Genomic DNA, 20,790 nt, shown 5'->3' with positions numbered 1-20,790 from the left:
ATCTAACATAATAGTGAGAGTCCAGTCCATAGTGGATCTAACATAATAGTGAGAGTCCAGTCCATAGTGGATCCAACCTAATAGTAAGAGTCCAGTCCATAGTGGATCTATCATAATAGTGAGAGTCCAGTCCATAGTGGATCTAACATGATAGTGACAGTCCAGTCCATAGTGGATCTAACATAATAGTGAGAGTCCAGTCTATAGTGGATCTAACATAATAGTGAGAGTCCAGTCCATAGTGGATCTAACGTAATAGTGAGAGTCCAGTCCATAGTGGATCTAACATAATATTGTGAAAGTCCAGTCCATAGTGGATCTAACATAATAGTGAGAGTCCAGTCCATAGTGGATCTAACATGATAGTGACAGTCCAGTCCATAGTGGATCTAACATAATAGTGAGAGTCCAGTCTATAGTGGATCTTACATAATAGTGAGAGTCCAGTCCATAGTGGATCTAACATAATATTGTGAAAGTCCAGTCCATAGTGGATCTAACATAATAGTGAGAGTCCAGTCCATAGTGGATCTAATATAATATTGTGAAAGTCCAGTCCATAGTGGATCTAACATAATAGTGAGAGTCCAGTCCATAGTGGATCTAACATAATAGTGAGAGTCCAGTCCATAGTGGATCTATCATAATAGTGAGAGTCCAGTCCATAGTGGATCTAATATAATATTGTGAAAGTCCAGTCCATAGTGGATCTAACATAATAGTGAGAGTCCAGTCCATAGTGGATCTAATATAATATTGTGAAATTCCAGTCCATAGTGGATCTAACATAATAGTAAGAGTCCAGTCCATAGTGGATCTAACATAATAGTGAGAGTCCAGTCCATAGTGGATCTAACATGATAGTGACAGTCCAGTCCATAGTGGATCTAACATAATAGTGAGAGTCCAGTCCATAGTGGATCCAACCTAATAGTAAGAGTCCAGTCCATAGTGGATCTATCATAATAGTGAGAGTCCAGTCCATAGTGGATCTAACATGATAGTGACAGTCCAGTCCATAGTGGATCTAACATAATAGTGAGAGTCCAGTCTATAGTGGATCTAACATAATAGTGAGAGTCCAGTCCATAGTGGATCTAACGTAATAGTGAGAGTCCAGTCCATAGTGGATCTAACATAATATTGTGAAAGTCCAGTCCATAGTGGATCTAACATAATAATGGGAGTCCAGTCCATAGTGGATCTAACATGATAGTGACAGTCCAGTCCATAGTGGATCTAACATAATAGTGAGAGTCCAGTCTATAGTGGATCTTACATAATAGTGAGAGTCCAGTCCATAGTGGATCTAACATAATATTGTGAAAGTCCAGTCCATAGTGGATCTAACATAATAGTGAGAGTCCAGTCCATAGTGGATCTAATATAATATTGTGAAAGTCCAGTCCATAGTGGATCTAACATAATAGTGAGAGTCCAGTCCATAGTGGATCTAATATAATATTGTGAAAGTCCAGTCCATAGTGGATCTAACATAATAGTGAGAGTCCAGTCCATAGTGGATCTAACATAATAGTGAGAGTCCAGTCCATAGTGGATCCAACATAATAGTGAGAGTCCAGTCCATAGTGGATCTAATATAATATTGTGAAAGTCCAGTCCATAGTGGATCTAACATAATAGTGAGAGTCCAGTCTATAGTGGATCTAACATAATAGTGAGAGTCCAGTCCATAGTGGATTTAACATAATAGTGAGAGTCCAGTCCATAGTGGATCTAACATAATAGTGAGAGTCCAGTCCATAGTGGATCTAACATAATATTGTGAAAGTCCAGTCCATAGTGGATCTAACATAATAGTGAGAGTCCAGTCCATAGTGGATCCAACACAATAGTGAGAGTCCAGTCCATAGTGGATCTAACATAATAGTGAGAGTCCAGTCCATAGTGGATCTAATATAATATTGTGAAAGTCCAGTCCATAGTGGATCTAACATAATAGTAAGAGTCCAGTCCATAGTGGATCTATCATAATAGTGAGGGTCCAGTCTATAGTGGATCTAACATAATAGTGAGAGTCCAGTCCATAGTGGATCTAACATAATAGTGAGAGTCCAGTCCATAGTGGATCTAATATAATATTGTGAAAGTCCAGTCCATAGTGGATCTAACATAATAGTGAGAGTCCAGTCCATAGTGGATCTAATATAATAGTGAGAGTCCAGTCTATAGTGGATCTAACATAATAGGAAGAGTCCAGTCCATAGTGGATCTAACATAATAGTGAGAGTCCGGTCCATAGTGGATCTAACATAATATTGTGAAAGTCCAGTCCATAGTGGATCTAACATGATAGTGAGAGTCCAGTCCATAGTGGATTTAACATAATAGTGAGAGTCCAGTCCATAGTGGATCTAACATAATAGTGAGAGTCCAGTCCATAGTGGATCTAACATAATAGTGAGAGTCCAGTCCATAGTGGATCTAACATAATAGTTAGAGTCCAGTCCATAGTGGATCCAACATAATAGTGAGAGTCCAGTCCATAGTGGATCTAACATAATATTGTGAAAGTCCAGTCCATAGTGGATTTAACATAATAGTGAGAGTCCAGTCCATAGTGGATCCAACATAATAGTGAGAGTCCAGTCCATAGTGGATCTAACATAATAGTGAGAGTCCAGTCCATAGTGGATCCAACATAATAGTGAGAGTCCAGCCTATAGTGGATCTAACATAATAGAGTCCAGTCCATAGTGGATTTAACATAATAGTGAGAGTCCAGTCCATAGTGGATCTAACATAATAGTGAGAGTCCAGTCTATAGTGGATCCAACATAATAGTGACAGTCCAGTCCATAGTGGGGCCAGCAGGAGACCATCCCAAGCGAAGACAGGTCAGCAGCGCAGAGATGTCCCCAACCGATGCACAGGCAAGCAGTCCACCCCGGGTCCCGACATCTGGACAGCCAGCAATTCATCCACGGCCTTTGGACCTGTGTCCCCCCCTTCCACAAGGGGGAGGGGGGCAGATCAACTGGTTTAAAAAGGGTGGTCTATTTAAAAGCTAGAGTATACAAAAAAGTTTTAAGATGGGACTTAAATGCTTCTACTGAGGTAACATCTCTAACTGTTACCGGGAGGACATTCCAGAGTACTGGAACCCCAATAGAAAAAAAAAAAAAGTTCAAGTGACTTTAGTTTTGTGCTGTCTGGTTTTTTTTTGACTGAATGAACGTCCTATTTGCCTTATTGCACCGATTCCCGGCATAAAAATGACTATTTAAACCGCATCCTCATTGAACTAAATGTTTACGACATTAATCGGTAAACACAATACGAGAAAAAAGGACATTTCGATATTTTTTAAGTTTTTTTAAATAAAAAAATGTGCTGGTGTTGGCGTCCACGCTGCTAATCTCTACTCTCCTCCTTCCAGCGAGCGTTCACGGTGATCGTGGAGGCGTGGGACCAGGACAACAGCACCCACAACAAAGGTGAGATGACAACCTCCTCCCTCGACACCAGAGTTTTTCCAACCTTTTCGGAGCCGAGGCACAATTGCGTTGAAAAAATGTGGAGGCACACCACCAGCAGGAATCATTAAAAAACGAAACTCGGTTGACTGTAAAAAGTCGTTTTCGCAATAGTTGGATATGACTTTAAAGCATAACCAAGCATGCATCAGTATAGCTCTTGTCTCAAAGTAGGTGTACTGACCGATTTTGAGTTTTTTTGCTGTTTTCCTGTGTGTAGTGTTTTAGTTCTTGTCATGCGCTCCTATTTTGGTGGCTTTTTCTCTTTTTTTGGTATTTTCCTGTAGCAGTTTCATGTCTTCCGATATTTCCCGCATCTACTTTTGTTTTAGCAATCAAGAATATTTCAGTTGTTTTTATCCTTCTTTGTGGGGACATTGTTGACTCCGCAGTAAGTCTTTGCTGTCGTCCAGCATTCTGTTTTTGTTTACTCTGTAGTCAGTTCAGTTTTAGTTTCTTCCTGCATAGCCTTCCCTAAGCTTCAATGCCTTTTCTTAGGGGGTACTCACCTTGTGTTTATTTTTGATTTAAGCATTAGACACCTATTTACCTGCACCCTGCATCCCGCTGTTTCGGACATCTTCAAAGTACGTACACTAATTTATTAGCTCAAAACCTGTTACGTTTTTTTATCCAAAGTCCAGTATTTGTAATATTTTGAAGTAAAATTAGCCAGTCCGAGTCTCCTCACTCATCTTGCAACATGAATAGTCAAAATAATTTTGCATGATTAATGCGATGAGGTGGCGACTTGTCCAGGGTGTACCCTGCCTTCCGCCCGATTGTAGCTGAGATAGGCGCCAGCGCCCCCCGCGACCCCGAAAGGGAATAAGCGGTAGAAAATGGATGAATGATTTGCATATGTACATGATTACTGTAGCCGTGTTCATAATAATATTGTTATATAATATATATTTAATATATACTGCATACTTTTAAATGTTTATTTAATTTTAATCTAATTATTATAATTACTATAAGCCGCACATAAATACGTTGTGAAATTAGTTATTTACAAAGAAATATTCTTTAAATGTTTATTTACATACATTAATTGTTTCCTAACGGTGTCTGTAATATGGCAGTAAAACGGCCGATCAAACAAAACAGAAATCGCAAGCAAGCTCTCCAATCAGCTCCACGGTGACGTTTTGGTGAATTTCCTTCGGAATTTGTGAAACTGAAACAATACGAAAAGTACGCCGTCGTAAATTATTTATGCTAACAAACACCCCCGTATACGTATTAGCACAGTAGCCAATGCTAACGACGCTTGCTTTATTACATCACGACGGCAAAAGCATGAAAACAAACTCACAGACATCACACCCGGGACGGTTTAGTAAGCAAGAACTGTTTTAGTTATATTGTAAAACTTACAAAGTCGCTTAGAGTGATGAATGAATTAATCCATACGAGTAGAACGCTATGGATAGCTAGAACGGCAGTTCCACTTCCGGTTAAAAGCTATCGTCTCAACAGCAGGGCAATGCAGCACTGCAGTACTTGCAGTGAGCGAACTGGTCCAAAAGATGGCGCCATGGAACAAACAATTGCAATTTCTTAAATTTTTGCTTTATGGCAGTGAGGAAAAGTCCAGAAATTTGCCACACCGTTTTATAAGCTGCAGGGTTCAAAACGCAGGAAAAAAGCAGATGCTTTTAATCGCTGAAATGTACTGTACTTTATGTACATTACAACGCTGATGTAACGAGGCCAGCCTTTTTTCATATGGTTTTATATGTCAACACCAAAAAAGGGACAAGCGGTAGAAAATGGATGACACCAAGTTCAATGCAGTAAGTGACTTTTTACCAATTAAACTTAATATCAAATCGAATGAGGCAACATCACACAGTAAACAACATGAAAAGCAAATACACGCACTACTACTACTACTACCACGTAGGGAATATCCCTCCATCCATTTTCTACCGCTTATTCCCTTTGGGTTCGCGGAGGGACGCTGGTGCCTATCTCAGCTACATTCGGGCGGAAGGCGGGGTACACCCTGGACAAGTCGCCACCTTATCGCAGGGCCAGGTGGGAATAATGAACAAAAAATGAATGTTAGAATTGGCGAGCTTTCAAGCCAATCAATACCCTGTTTGTGGACAACAAGATGGGACAGTCACCCTATTTCTTATCGAGAAGTAACACAATTCCAGTGAAACGACTCAAAAGAGCTGCCGTCACTCGGCAACAAGCACGCCTTTTAAAGACGCACACTCCGCTCTCATGAAACGTCTCTCAACTGCATGTGCCAGATGTTTTTTATATTATTCTATTAATAAAGAGTAATTCCGTCAATTACGTTTTGCTAAAGTAGCGAGCAACTACCACTAATTACTTTTCTGAAAGTCATTTTCAAGCCAATCAATACCCTGTTTGTGGACAACAAGATGTGACAGTCACTCTATTTCTTATCGAGAAGTAACACAATTCCAGTGAAACGACTCAAAAGAGCTGCCGTCACTCGGCAACAAGCACACCTTTTAAAGACGCACACTCCGCTCTCATGAAACGTCTCTCAACTGCATGTGCCAGATGTTTTTTATATTATTCTATTAATAAAGAGTAATTCCGTCAATTACGTTTTGGTAAAGTAGCGAGTAACTACCACTAATTACTTTTCTGAAAGTCATTTTCAAGCCAATCAATACCCTGTTTGTGGACAACAAGATGGGACAGTCACCCTATTTCTTATCGAGAAGTAACACAATTCCAGTGAAACGACTCAAAAGAGCTGCCGTCACTCGACAACAAGCACACCTTTTAAAGACACACACTCCGCTCTCATGAAACGTCTCTCAACTGCATGTGCCAGATGTTTTTTATATCCATCCATCCATTTCCTACCGCTTATTCCCTTTGGGTTCGCGGACGGACGGTGGTGCCTATCTCAGCTACATTCGGGCGGAAGGCGGGGTACACCCTGGACAAGTCGCCACCTCATCGCAGGGCCAGGTTGGAATAATGAACAAAAAATGAATGTTAGAATTGGCGAGCTTTCAAGCCAATCAATACCCTGTTTGTGGACAACAAGATGGGACAGTCACCCGATTTCTTATCGAGAAGTAACACAATTCCAGTGAAACGACTCAAAAGAGCTGCCGTCACACGGCATCAAGCACGCCTTTTAAAGACGCACACTCCGCTCTCATGAAACGTCTCTCAACTGCATGTGCCAGATGTTTTTTATATTATTCTATTAATAAAGAGTAATTCCGTCAATTACGTTTTGGTAAAGTAGCGAGCAACTACCACTAATTACTTTTATGAAAGTCATTTTCAAGCCAATCAATACCCTGTTTGTGGACAACAAGATGGGACAGTCACCCTATTTCTTATCGAGAAGTAACACAATTCCAGTGAAACGACTCAAAAGAGCTGCCGTCACTCGGCAACAAGCACGCCTTTTAAAGACGCACACTCCGCTCTCATGAAACGTCTCTCAACTGCATGTGCCAGATGTTTTTTATATTATTCTATTAATAAAGAGTAATTCCGTCAATTACGTTTTGGTAAAGTAGCGAGCAACTACCATTAATTACTTTTCTGAAAGTCATTTTTAAGCCAATCGATACCCTGTTTGTGGACAACAAGATGGGACAGTCACCCTATTTCTTATCGAGAAGTAACACAATTCCAGTGAAACGACTCAAAAGAGCTGCCGTCACTCGGCATCAAGCACGCCTTTTAAAGACGCACACTCCGCTCTCATGAAACGTCTCTCAACTGCATGTGCCAGATGTTTTTTATATTATTCTATTAATAAAGAGTAATTCCGTCAATTACGTTTTGGTAAAGTAGCGAGCAACTACCACTAATTACTTTTCTGAAAGTCATTTTCAAGCCAATCAATACCCTGTTTGTGGACAACAAGATGTGACAGTCACTCTATTTCTTATCGAGAAGTAACACAATTCCAGTGAAACGACTCAAAAGAGCTGCCGTCACTCGGCAACAAGCACGCCTTTTAAAGACGCACACTCCGCTCTCATGAAACGTCTCTCAACTGCATGTGCCAGATGTTTTTTATATTATTCTATTGATAAAGAGTAATTCCGTCAATTACGTTTTGGTAAAGTAGCGAGCAACTACCACTAATTACTTTTATGAAAGTCATTTTCAAGCCAATCAATACCCTGTTTGTGGACAACAAGATGGGACAGTCACCCTATTTCTTATCGAGAAGTAACACAATTCCAGTGAAACGACTCAAAAGAGCTGCCGTCACTCGGCAACAAGCACGCCTTTTAAAGACGCACACTCCGCTCTCATGAAACGTCTCTCAACTGCATGTGCCAGATGTTTTTTATATTATTCTATTAATAAAGAGTAATTCCGTCAATTACGTTTTGGTAAAGTAGCGAGCAACTACCACTAATTACTTTTATGAAAGTCATTTTCAAGCCAATCAATACCCTGTTTGTGGACAACAAGATGTGACAGTCACCCTATTTCTTATCGAGAAGTAACACAATTCCAGTGAAACGACTCAAAAGAGCTGCAGTCACACGTCACTCGGCAACAAGCACGCCTTTTAAAGACGCACACTCCGCTCTCATGAAACGTCTCTCAACTGCATGTGCCAGATGTTTTTTATATTATTCTATTAATAAAGAGTAATTCCGTCAATTACGTTTTGCTAAAGTAGCGAGCAACTACCACTAATTACTTTTCCGAAAGTCATTTTCCCAACACCGATGAATATCGTGCAATTATTTTTTCAGTCACACAAGTTAACTCGCTCTTTTTGACAGCCCTATTTTTGCGTTCATATTATTGCTGCCTGCAACAAATTAATTTGATTTAACATTATTTCTAATGGATACGTTTTCGTCGAATTTTTTTTTCTCTGACCTTTTGGAATTGGTTACTAATAAAAACAGTTTCCTCTCTATTTTATCCCAAAAAATGACTACGGTGCCGTGCTGGGGTTCATAAATTTAAGCGAATGGGACATTTTTCAGTAATCCAAGCAGCTGTTTAGGGCAGGGGTAGGGAACCTATGGCTCTAGAACCAGATGTGGCTCTTTTGATGACTGCATCTGGCTCTCAGATAAATCTTAGCTGACATTGCTTAACACGATAAGTAATGAATAATTCCCCTGGAATTCACAGTGCTAAAAATAATGTTCGAAATATAAAACATTCTCATGCATTTAAATCCATCCATCCGTTTTCTACCGCACCTGTTCAAGAAGTCGCATTAATGGTAAGAAGTATTTTATGTCACGATGGGGGGGTCGCAGCTTGCTGCGGGGTTGTTCTCCCAGGAAGGGAGACGGACTACTGGCATTTAGGTAAAAACATGATTTAATTTTAACTAAAAAAATATACAAACAAAAATCGCTCACAGCTGAGGCACAACTTGGGCTAAGGAACAAAGCTAACGCATAAACAGACTAAGAACATAAATCAAACAAAACTTACTTGGCAAGGCATGAAGCACGAAACTATGGCAAGGCAGGAAACAAGTCAGCACAGGGCGACTGACTGGCAAAGACGAGCTTAAATACTGCCTCTGATTAGTGCGGGCATTTTGTCCACCAGAGACAGGTGGACAAAATGAGTAACCAAGGAAACCAGACAAGGGAGTGGGAAAAAAACAGGAACTTAAAGAGTCCAAAGTACAAACAGCACATGGCCAAACAAAAACATGATCGACAGACATGACATTTTATTTATTATTGGTTAACTTCAGAATAACAATGTTATTAAAAAGAATAAGAGACTTTTTACACTCTAAAAATGTTGGTCTTACTTCAAAATGCACGCATTTAGTTGTATTCAGTGTTAAAAAATATGATATGGCTCTCACGGAAATACATTTTGAAATATTTGGCTTTCATGGCTCTCTCAGCCAAAAAGGTTCCCGACCCCTGGTTTAGGACATGAAACATGAAAGGTTCCACATTCGGAGTTCCACTGGACTTTGCTGGTGTCAATACCTCATCACACACATCTTTGGCCCTACATGTTAGTGTAGTGTGGTCTCCTAGCAACCTTTGTGGACAGGTTTCATGTAGCACACACACCCCCCCCCTCTCGAGTCGCTAAAGAAGGTGGTCTAACTGAACTGCAAGCATAAAAATAAACATATTGTCACCTCAGCCATAGTCAATTTTTTCCAAGTTTTGTGCGTTTTAATGGTAGAAGAGGCTTGGGGGCCCAAACTTTTGGCCTCCAAGGGGCCAAAAGTGAGAATGTGCCAACGGTCCTCAGGCCAAACAGCGATTTTTACCATGCCACACCACTATTGAGAAACGTACCCCAGGGTCTTAACAGTCTTAGCCTTAGTCTTAACAAGCTTAGTTCTGCCTCTGCCTCTGTCAGTACGTCTCTGCAGCACCCAGCAATGTCCCACCCACGCAACCTTCTGATTGGTTACACACAGAGCGGTAACAGCCAATCAGCAGTGCGTATTCAGAGCGCCGGCAGAGAGGAGAGACGGTGTGGTGAGCAGATAGGTGTTTAGCAGGTGGGCATAAGGCAGTGGACTCTCCCAAAATTGTAATAAACAACTACTAGTAAGATCACTATGAGCCCGTCGACGTTCTAGAAAACCTAAGCCGCAGCTCAATAAGGTGAATGCTAATTAGCTTTCAGCGTAATGATCGCTCATTTTGCGGTGTGTGTGTGTGTGTGCCCGTGCTACGGACAGCAATGCCCTGTCTGTCTGAGAGAAAGACAATAATTATTGACCTACAGTTAACAACAAAGTTATTTAACTTGACCTTTTTCTGTGTTGATTGAGCTATGAGTGAGTCGTCGCCGACATACGCCGCGTCTTCGGACAGCTGGCTACGGCCGCAGGGGTCCCGCTAGGCCCCGCGTCCTCGTTAGCATGTTGCTAACTTAACCTAACGTGTCTGCGTGCTAACGTTCACTGTTAGTGCTAACTAACTAGCCGGCTACCTCGCTGCCTTTCTTTTGTTTTGCGCTAACAGATCATGTCTGTAACGTCTTCTGGCCTTTCATTAATACATTAATACCGTATTTCCTCGAATTGACGCCCGGGCGCTAATTAATTTAAAACCCCTTCTCACTCCGGCACTTACCAAAGGCATGCAGTAAAAAAATTGAGTGTGATGTAAGGATACCATCCTGAAAAGCACATTTATAAAGAAAAATACGTTATTATGGTCTTTACCTTTACTTCACGTGGTTCAATCCCCACCTAGTACCAACCTCGTCACGTCTGTTGTGTCCTTGAGCAAGACACTTCACCCTTGCTCCTGATGGGTGCAGGTTAGCGCCTTGCATGGCAGCTCCCCTCCCATCAGTGTGTGAATGGGTGAATGTGGAAGTAGTGTCAAAGCGCTTTGAGTACCATGAAGGTAGAAAAGCGCTATACAAGTACAACCCATCCATCCATGTTGAAGCAGCAAAAAAGACATTATGTTAAATGAAGAGTTTCTGTCTCTGAGAGTTGATATAATAATGTAACTGCATCATAAAGCCCACATGAACTCCATGGTGTTCAGGGATGAATAGTCTCTCCTATTGCTATTGTACTATTTTTTTCAGTTACAGTTACATTAATCATTAGTAATGTAGCAGCCTAGTTTTGAATGGCAGGGTCCCTGCTATCACATGTTGATAAAAATATAACATTTACATAATATAAATCAACTACAGGCTTCCCGAATGCTGTAATGAATTAAGCATGATGAGTTGAACATATGTCAGCATGTGGCATAATAATGACAAACGTTGTATCTCAGGTAACTAGGACTGTTTTGTTTTTACTTTACGGAAAAAATATCGAGATATATATCGTATATCGGGCTTCACGGTGGCAGAGGGGTTAGTGCGTCTGCCTCACAATACGAAGTTCCTGCAGTCCTGGGTTCAAATCCAGGCTCGGGATCTTTCTGTGTGGAGTTTGCATGTTCTCCCCGTGAATGCGTGGGTTCCCTCTGGGTACTTCGGCTTCCTCCCACTTCCAAAGACATGCACCTGGGGATAGGTTGATTGGCAACACTAAATTGGCCCTAGTGTGTGAATGTGAATGTGAATGTTGTCTATTTGTGTTGGCCCTGCGATTAGGTGGCGACTTGTCCAGGGTGTACCACGCCTTCCGCCCGATTGTAGCTGAGATAGGCGCCAGCACCCCCCGCGACCCCAAAAGGGAATAAGCGGTAGAAAATGGATGGATGGATATCGTATATCGCCATTCAGTAAATGGACCGGAAAACACAACCAAAAATTGGAGGCTTCTTCACGCGACGAAGCCGGCCTACTTCACCACAGTCCGTAGTCTATTGCCCCTCAGGCTGTGGTGGCAGCGACGAGGGGGAGACATGATGGTGACAGGCCGAGTTACACCAATCCTTACACCCACCCATCCACCAGAGAGACACCACCTTAACTAACACATTTTCTGGGGGAAACACTGCGTACCTTCATACCAGCTATAATTTATAATAAGTTAGCATGCAACTAAGCACTTTTATGTTCATTTTGAACCTCAAAACATTCAAAACGGTAATTTTCTGCATTTCTGCGCCATTATCAGGGGTTGCTTTGTAACCAGTTCGTTCTAGATATTTACTCCGATCTTTACCCAGACAGACTCGACGTGTGGAGGATGATAAATGTCAAAGCGTTTCGGATTTCATTACGGGATGTCGGCGTAGCGTGGCGACCAAGATGAACTTTCTTTGTAGAGCGTTAAAAAGTCACAACTTCACCGTGCAGCAGGGCTTTCAAATTCAAACGCTTTAAAAAGGCGTTTCGTCGCGGAAGACGCAAGAAGAAAGACGTGGTGATTTTAAAGTGCGGACGAACGAGGTGGCAATCAAGTAAAAAAAAGGGTATTTATTGATCAAACAAACAAAACCGAAAGCGAGAGCAACGGGGAAATGGACAGACCATCAATCAATCAATCAATCAATCAATCAATCAATCAATGTTTATTTACATAGCCCTAAATCACAAGTGTCTCAAAGGGCTGCACAAGCCACAACGACATCCTTGGTTCAGATCCCACATAAGGGCAAGGAAAAACTCACAACCCAGTGGGATGTCAATGGGAATGACTATGAGAAACCTTGGAGAGGACCGCAGATGTGGGTACCCCCCAGGGGAGACCAGATGCAATGGACGTCGAGTGGGTCTATAACATAATACTGAGAGTCCAGTCCATAGTGGATCTAACATAATAGTGACAGTCCAGTCCATAGTGGATCCAAAATAATAGTGTGACAGTCCAGTCCATAGTGAATCCAAGATAATAGTGTGAGAGTCAAGTCCATTGTGGATCTAACATAATAGCAAGAGTCCAGTCCATAGTGGATCTAACATAATAGTGAGAGTCCAGTCCATAGTTGATCTAACATAATAGTGGAAGAGTCCAGTCCATAGTGGATCTAACATTATAGTGGAAGAGTCCAGTCCATAGTGAATTCAACATAATACAGAGAGTCCAGTCCATAGTGGATCTAACATAATAGTGAGAGTCCAGTCCATAGTGGATCCAACATAATAGTGAGAGTCCAGTCCATAGTGGATCTAACATAATATTGACAGTCCAGTCTATAGTGGATCTAACATAATAGTGTGAAAGTCTAGTCCATAGTGGATCTAACATAATGGTGAGAGTCCAGTCCATAATGGATCTAACTATGGTGTGAGTCCAGTCCATAGTCCAGTCCATAGTGGATCTAACATAATAGTGGAAGAGTCCAGGCCATAGTGGATCTAACATAATACAGAGAGTCCACTCCATAGTGGATCTAACATAATAGTGAGAGTCCAGTCCATAGTGGATCCAACATAATAGTGAGAGTCCAGTCCATAGTGGATCTAACATAATAGTGAGAGTCCAGTCCATAGTGGATCTCAAATAATATTGACACTCCAGTCTATAGTGGATCTAACATAATAGTGTGAAAGTCTAGTCCATAGTGGATCTAACATAATGGTGAGAGTCCAGTCCATAATGGATCTAACTATAGTGTGAGTCCAGTCCATAGTGGATCTAACATAATAGTGGGAGAGTCAAGTCCATAGTCGATCTAACATAATAGTGAGAGTCCAGTCCATAGTGGATCTAACATAATAGCGGGAGTCCAGTCCATAGTCGATCTAACATTATATTGACAGTCCAGTCTATAGTGGATCTAGCATACTAGTGTGAAAGTCTAGTCCATAGTGGATCCAACATAATAGTGAGAGTCCAGTCCATAGTGGATCCAACATAATAGTGAGAGTCCAGTCCATAGTGGATCTAACATAATAATGAGAGTCCAGTCCATAGTGGATCTAACATAATAGTGAGAGTCCAGTCCATAGTGGATCTAACATAATAGTGAGAGTCCAGTCCATAGTGGATCTAAAATAATATTGACAGTCCAGTCCATAGTGGATCCAACATAATAGTGTGAAAGTCTAGTCCATAGTGGATCTAACATAATGGTGAGAGTCCAGTCCATAATGGATCTAACTATAGTGTGAGTCCAGTCCATAGTCCAGTCCATAGTGGATCTAACATAATAGTGGAAGAGTCCAGTCCATAGTGGATCTAACATAATAGTGGAAGAGTCCAGTCCATAGTGGGTCTAACATAATAGAGAGATTCCAGTCCATAGTGGATCTAGCATAATAGTAAGAGTCCAGTCCATAGTGGATCCAACATAATTGTGTGAGAGTCAAGTCCATAGTCGATCTAACATAATATTGACAGTCCAGTCTATAGTGCATCTAGCATACTAGTGTGAAAGTCTAGTCCATAGTGGATCCAACATAATAGTGAGAGTCCTATTCCATAGTGGATCTAACATAATAGTGAGAGTCCAGTCTATAGTGGATCTAACATAATAGTGAGAGTCCAGTCCATAGTGGATCTAACATAATACAGAGAGTCCAGTCCATAGTGGATCAAACATAATAGTGAGAGTCCAGTCCATAGTGGATCTAACATAATAGTGAGAGTCCAGTCCATAGTGGATCCAACATAATAGTGTGAGAGTCCAGTCCATAGTGGATCTAACATAATAGCGAAAGTCCAGTCCATAGTGGATCTAACATAATAGTGTGAGAGTCCAGTCCTTAGTGAATCTAGTCAATAGTTTGAGAGTCCAGTCCATAGTGGGACCAGCAGGAGACCATCCCGAGCGAAGACGGGATGGTCTCCACAAGGGAGAGGGGGGCAGAAAAGAAAAGAAACAGCAGATCAACTGGTCCAAATAGGGGGTTTATTTAAAGGCTTGAGTACACAAATGAGTTTTAAGATGGGACTTAAATGCTTCTATGAGGGAAACGCAAACAAAATGCTGGAACACAGCAAAAACTAATACAAGTACGGTGGAGCAGACGGCGTCCACAAAGTGCGTACTGGAGCTCAGCAAGGAAGTAATCATCAACAGTGAATAATGAATCATGTCCCGACAAAACCGGTGGTGTTGCAAGCCCAAGGACACAACGGCAGTGACTAGAATGGCAGAAGCAGGAATCGAACCTGCAACCCTTAAGTTGCTGGCACGGCCACTCTACCAACCAAGCTATACCGCCATCATAAATGATGAAAAAAAAAACACTTAATTGAACGGTTTAAAAGAGGGGAAAACATGAAACATTACATTTTTAAACATTGTTTATCTTCAATTTCGACTCTTTAAAATTCAACCGAAAAAAATGGAGAAAAACTAGCTTATTCGAACCTTTTTGAAAGAATAAAAAAAAAGAATTTATGGAACATCATTAGTAATTTTTCCTGATTAAGATTCATTTCAAAATTTTGATGACATGTTTTAAATAGGTTAAAATCCAATCTGCACTTTGTTATAATATATAACAAATTGGACCAAGCTATATTTCTAGCAAAGACAAATCATTATTTCTTCTAGATTTTCCAAAATGAAAATTTTAAAAGAAAATCAAGACTTTGAAATAGGATTTAAATTTGATTCTACAGATTTTCTAGATTTGCCAGAATATTTTTTTTTAATTTAAATCACAATAGGTTTGAAGAAATATTTAACAAATACTCCTCGTCGAAAAAACAGAAGCTACATTTAAGAACTAAATTACAATGTATTTAGTATTCTTTACAATAAATTTTTTTACTTGAACATTGATTTAAATCGTCAGTAAGAAGAGGAAAGAATCTGAAAGGTAAAAAGTTATATGTATTTAAAAATCATAACATCATTTTTAAGGTTGTATTTTTTCTCTAAAATTGTCTTTCTGAAATTTTTAAGAAGCAAATGTTTTTAATAGGTTAAAATCCACTTTAAAATAAGATTTAAATTAGATTTTACCGATTTTCTAGATTTGCCAAAATAATTTTTTTGAATTGTAATCATAATAAGTTTGAAGAATATTTCACAAATATTCTTTGTCGAAAAAACAGAAGCTAAAATAAAGAATAAAATTAAAATTTATTTATTATTTTTTACAATAAAATTTTTTTTTTTACTTGAACATTGATTTTAATTGTCAGGAAAGAAGAGGAAGGAATTTAAAAGGTAAAAAAGTACATGTGTTTAAAAATCCTAAAATCATTTTTAAGGTTGTATTTTTTCTCTAAAATCGTCTTTCTGAAAGTTATAAGAAACAAAGTAAAAAATAAAAAATAAATTATTTAAACAAGTGAGGGCCAAGTCTTTAAATTATTTTCTTGGATTTTCAAATTCTGTTTGAGTTTTGTCTCCCTTAGAATAAAAAATGTGGAGCAAATCATTATTTATTTTAGATTTTCCAGAATGAAAATTTTAAAAGAAAATCAAGACTTTGAAATAAGATTTAAATTTGATTCTACAGATTTTCTAGATTTGCCAGAATATTTTTTTTAAATTTAAATCACAATAAGTTTGAAGAAATATTTAACAAATACTCCTCGTCGAAAAAACAGAAGCTAAATTTAAGAACTAAATTACAATGTATTTAGTATTCTTTACAATAAAATTTTTTTACTTGAACATTGATTTAAATCGTCAGTAAGAAGAGGAAAGAATCTGAAAGGTAAAAAGGTATATGTATTTAAAAATCATAACATCATTTTTAAGGTTGTATTTTTTCTCTAAAATTGTCTTTCTGAAAGTTTTAAGAAGCAAATGTTTTTAATAGGTTAAAATCCACTTTAAAATAAGATTTAAATTAGATTTTATCGATTTTCTAGATTTGCCAAAATAATTTTTTTGAATTGTAATCATAATAAGTTTGAAGAATATTTCACAAATAGTCTTTGTCGAAAAAACAGAAGCTAAAATAAAGAATAAAATTAAAATTTATTTATTATTTTTTACAATAAAAAAAAATGTTTTACTTGAACATTGATTTTAATTGTCAGGAAAGAAGAGGAAGGAATTTAAAAGGTAAAAAAGTACATGTGTTTAAAAATCCTAAAATCATTTTTAAGGTTGTATTTTTTCTCTAAAATCGTCTTTCTGAAAGTTATAAGAAACAAAGTAAAAAAAAATAAAATTATTTAAACAAGTGAGGGCCAAGTCTTTAAATTATTTTCTTGGATTTTCAAATTCTGTTTGAGTTTTGTCTCCCTTAGAATTAAAAATGTGGAGCAAATCATTATTTCTTCTAGATTTTCCAGAATGAAAATTTTAAAAGAAAATCAAGACTTTGAAATAAGATTTAAATTTGATTCTACAGATTTTCTAGATTTGCCAGAATATTTTTTTTTAATTTAAATCACAATAAGTTTGAAGAAATATTTAACAAATACTCCTCGTCGAAAAAACAGAAGCTAAATTTAAGAACTAAATTACAATGTATTTAGTATTCTTTACAATAAAATTTTTTACTTGAACATTGATTTAAATCGCCAATAAGAAGAGGAAATAATCTGAAAGGTAAAAAGGTATATGTATTTAAAAAACATAAAATCATTTTTAAGGTTGTATTTTTTCTCTAAAATTGTCTTTCTGAAAGTTTTAAGAAGCAAATGTTTTTAATAGGTTAAAATCCACTTTAAAATAAGATTTAAATTAGATTCGACCGATTTTCTAGATTTGCCAAAATATTTTTTTTGAATTGTAATCATAATAAGTTTGAAGAAATATTTCACAAATATTCTTTGTCGAAAAAACAGAAGCTAAAATGAAGAATTAAATTAAAATGTATTTATTATTCTTTACAATAACAATTTTTTTTTTACTTGAACATTGATTTTAATTGTCAGGAAAGAAGAGGAAGGAATTTAAAAGGTAAAAAAGTACATGTGTTTAAAAATCCTAAAATCATTTTTAAGGTTGTATTTTTTCTCTAAAATCGTCTTTCTGAAAGTTATAAGAAACAAAGTAAAAAAAAAAAAAAAAAAATTTCAAACAAGTGAGGGCCAAGTCTTTAAATTATTTTCTTGGATTTTCAAATTCTGTTTGAGTTTTGTCTCCCTTAGAATTAAAAATGTGGAGCAAATAATTTTTTCTTCTAGATTTTCCAGAATGAAAATTTTAAAAGAAAATCAAGACTTTGAAATAAGATTTAAATTTGATTCTACAGATTTTCTAGATTTGCCAGAATATTTTTTTTGAATTTAAATCACAATAAGTTTGAAGAAATATTTAACAAATACTCCTCGTCGAAAAAACAGAAGCTAAATTTAAGAACTAAATTACAATGTATTTAGTATTCTTTACAATAAATTTTTTTACTTGAACATTGATTTAAATCGTCAGTAAGAAGAGGAAAGAATCTGAAAGGTAAAAAGGTATATGTATTTAAAAATCATAAAATCATTTTTAAGGTTGTATTTTTTCTCTAAAATTGTCTTTCTGAAAGTTTTAAGAAGCAAATGTTTTTAATAGGTTAAAATCCACTTTAAAATAAGATTTAAATTAGATTTTGCCGATTTTCTAGATTTGCCAAAATAATTTTTTTGAATTGTAATCATAATAAGTTTGAAGAAATATTTCACAAATATACTTTGTCGAAAAAACAGAAGCTAAAATGAAGAATTAAATTATAATGTATTTATTATTATTTACAATAAAAAAAATTTTTTTTACTTGAACATTGATTTTAATTGTCAGGAAAGAAGAGGAAGGAATTTAAAAGCTAAAAAAGTACATGTGTTTAAAAATCCTAAAATCATTTTTAAGGTTGTATTTTTTCTCTAAAATCGTCTTTCTGAAAGTTATAAGAAACAAAGTAAAAAATAAAAAATTAATTATTTAAACAAGTGAGGGCCAAGTCTTTAAATTATTTTCTTGGATTTTCAAATTCTGTTTGAGTTTTGTCTCCCTTAGAATTAAAAATGTGGAGCAAATAATTTTTTCTTCTAGATTTTCCAGAATGAAAATTTTAAAAGAAAATCAAGACTTTGAAATAAGATTTAAATTTGATTCTACAGATTTTCTAGATTTGCCAGAATATTTTTTTTGAATTTAAATCACAATAAGTTTGAAGAAATATTTAACAAATACTCCTCGTTGAAAAAACAGAAGCTAAATTTAAGAACTAAATTACAATGTATTTAGTATTCTTTACAATACATTTTTTTACTTGAACATTGATTTAAATCGTCAGTAAGAAGAGGAAAGAATCTGAAAGGGAAAAAGGTATATGTATTTAAAAATCATAAAATCATTTTTAAGGTTGTATTTTTCCTCTAAAATTGTCTTTCTGAAAGTTTTAAGAAGCAAATGTTTTTAATAGGTTAAAATCCACTTTAAAATAAGATTTAAATTAGATTTTACCGATTTTCTAGATTTGCCAAAATATTTTTTTTGAATTGTAATCATAATAAGTTTGAAGAATATTTCACAAATATTCTTTGTCGAAAAAACAGAAGATAAAATAAAGAATTAAATTAAAATGTATTTATTATTCTTTACAATAAAAAAAAATGTTTTACTTGAACATTGATTTTAATTGTCAGGAAAGAAGAGGAAGGAATTTAAAAGCTAAAAAAGTACATGTGTTTAAAAATCCTAAAATCATTTTTAAGGTTGTATTTTTTCTCTAAAATCGTCTTTCTGAAAGTTATAAGAAACAAAGTAAAAAAAAAAAAAAATATTTAAACAAGTGAGGACCAAGTCTTTAAATCATTTTCTTGGATTTTCAAATTATTTTTGAGTTTTGTCTCCCTAAGAATTAAAAATATGGAGAAAATCATTATTTCCTCTAGATGTTCCAGAATGAAAATTTTAAATGAAAATCAAGACTTTGAAATAAGATTTAAATTTGATTGTACAGATTTTCTAGACTTGCCAGAATATTTTTTTTGAATTTAAATCACAATAAGTTTGCAGAAATATTTAACAAATACTCCTCGTCGAAAAAACAGAAGCTAAATTTAAGAACTAAATTACAATGTATTTAGTATTCTTTACAATAAAATTTTTTACTTGAACATTGATTTAAATCGTCAGTAAGAAGAGGAAAGAATCTGAAATGTAAAAAGTTATATGTATTTAAAAATCATAAAATCATTTTTAAGGTTGTATTTTTTCTCTAAAATTGTCTTTCTGAAAGTTTTAAGAAGCAAATGTTTTTAATAGGTTAAAATCCACTTTAAAATAAGATTTAAATTAGATTTGACCGATTTTCTAGATTTGCCAAAATAATTTTTTTGAATTGTAATCATAATAAGTTTGAAGAAATATTTCACAAATATTCTTTGTCGAAAAAACAGAAGCTAAAATGAAGAATTAAATAAAAATGTATTTATTATTCTTTACAATAATAAAAAAAAATTACTTTAACATTGATTTTAATTGTCAGGAAAGAAGAGGAAGGAATTTAAAAGGTAAAAAAGTGTTTAAAAATCCTAAAATCATCTTTAAGGTTGTATTTTTTCTCTAAAATCGTCTTTCTGAAAGTTATAAGAAACAAAGTAAAAAATATATATATATATTTATTTAAACAAGTGAGGACCAGGTCTTTAAATTATTTTCTTGGATTTTCAAATTCTGTTTGAGTTTTGTCTCCCTTAGAATTAAAAATGTGGAGCAAAGCGAGACCAGCTTGCTAGTAAATAAATAAATTTCAAAAAATAGAGGCAGCTCACTGGTAAGTGCTGCTATTTGAGCTATTTTTAGAACAGGCCAGCGGGCGACTCATCTGGTCCTTACGGGCTACCTGGTACCGCCTTGGTGACCCCTGATCTAACCACTAGGCAAAAAGCTCGAAAGTCCCGTTCATAGCCACTTGGCTATGAACAAACAAAAGAGTAGCATAAATGCTGCAAACTACAAACATGAAACAAAAACACTTGCTCGATTGGCATGAATAATAATGAACTATAAACCAAACTTGCACGATGGCATGAATACAAAAACTTCCACGGCATGGAACTATGGACGAGGGCATGAAGGAGGTGCAG

At 36.4% G+C, this 20,790-nt stretch overlaps 1 protein-coding gene across 4 annotated transcripts in view; it reads left to right on the top strand.

Annotated features, from left to right (window-relative positions):
* Positions 1–20,790, top strand: part of LOC133542262 (protein jagged-2-like) — a 181,938-nt gene that overhangs the window by 46,641 nt on the left and 114,507 nt on the right. For all 4 annotated transcript variants that reach the window (XM_061886211.1, XM_061886214.1, XM_061886213.1 and 1 more), the window contains exon 3: positions 3,401–3,458. In XM_061886211.1, the coding sequence (XP_061742195.1) occupies positions 3,401–3,458 (58 nt within the window). The remainder of the gene's footprint in view (positions 1–3,400; positions 3,459–20,790) is intronic.

Source organism: Nerophis ophidion, linkage group LG24 (assembly GCF_033978795.1).
Source record: "Nerophis ophidion isolate RoL-2023_Sa linkage group LG24, RoL_Noph_v1.0, whole genome shotgun sequence".
In the NCBI taxonomy this organism is placed as follows: domain Eukaryota; kingdom Metazoa; phylum Chordata; class Actinopteri; order Syngnathiformes; family Syngnathidae; genus Nerophis; species Nerophis ophidion.
The sequence above is the reverse complement of the archived record's forward strand: the minus strand, read 5'-3'. Positions and strand labels throughout refer to the sequence as shown.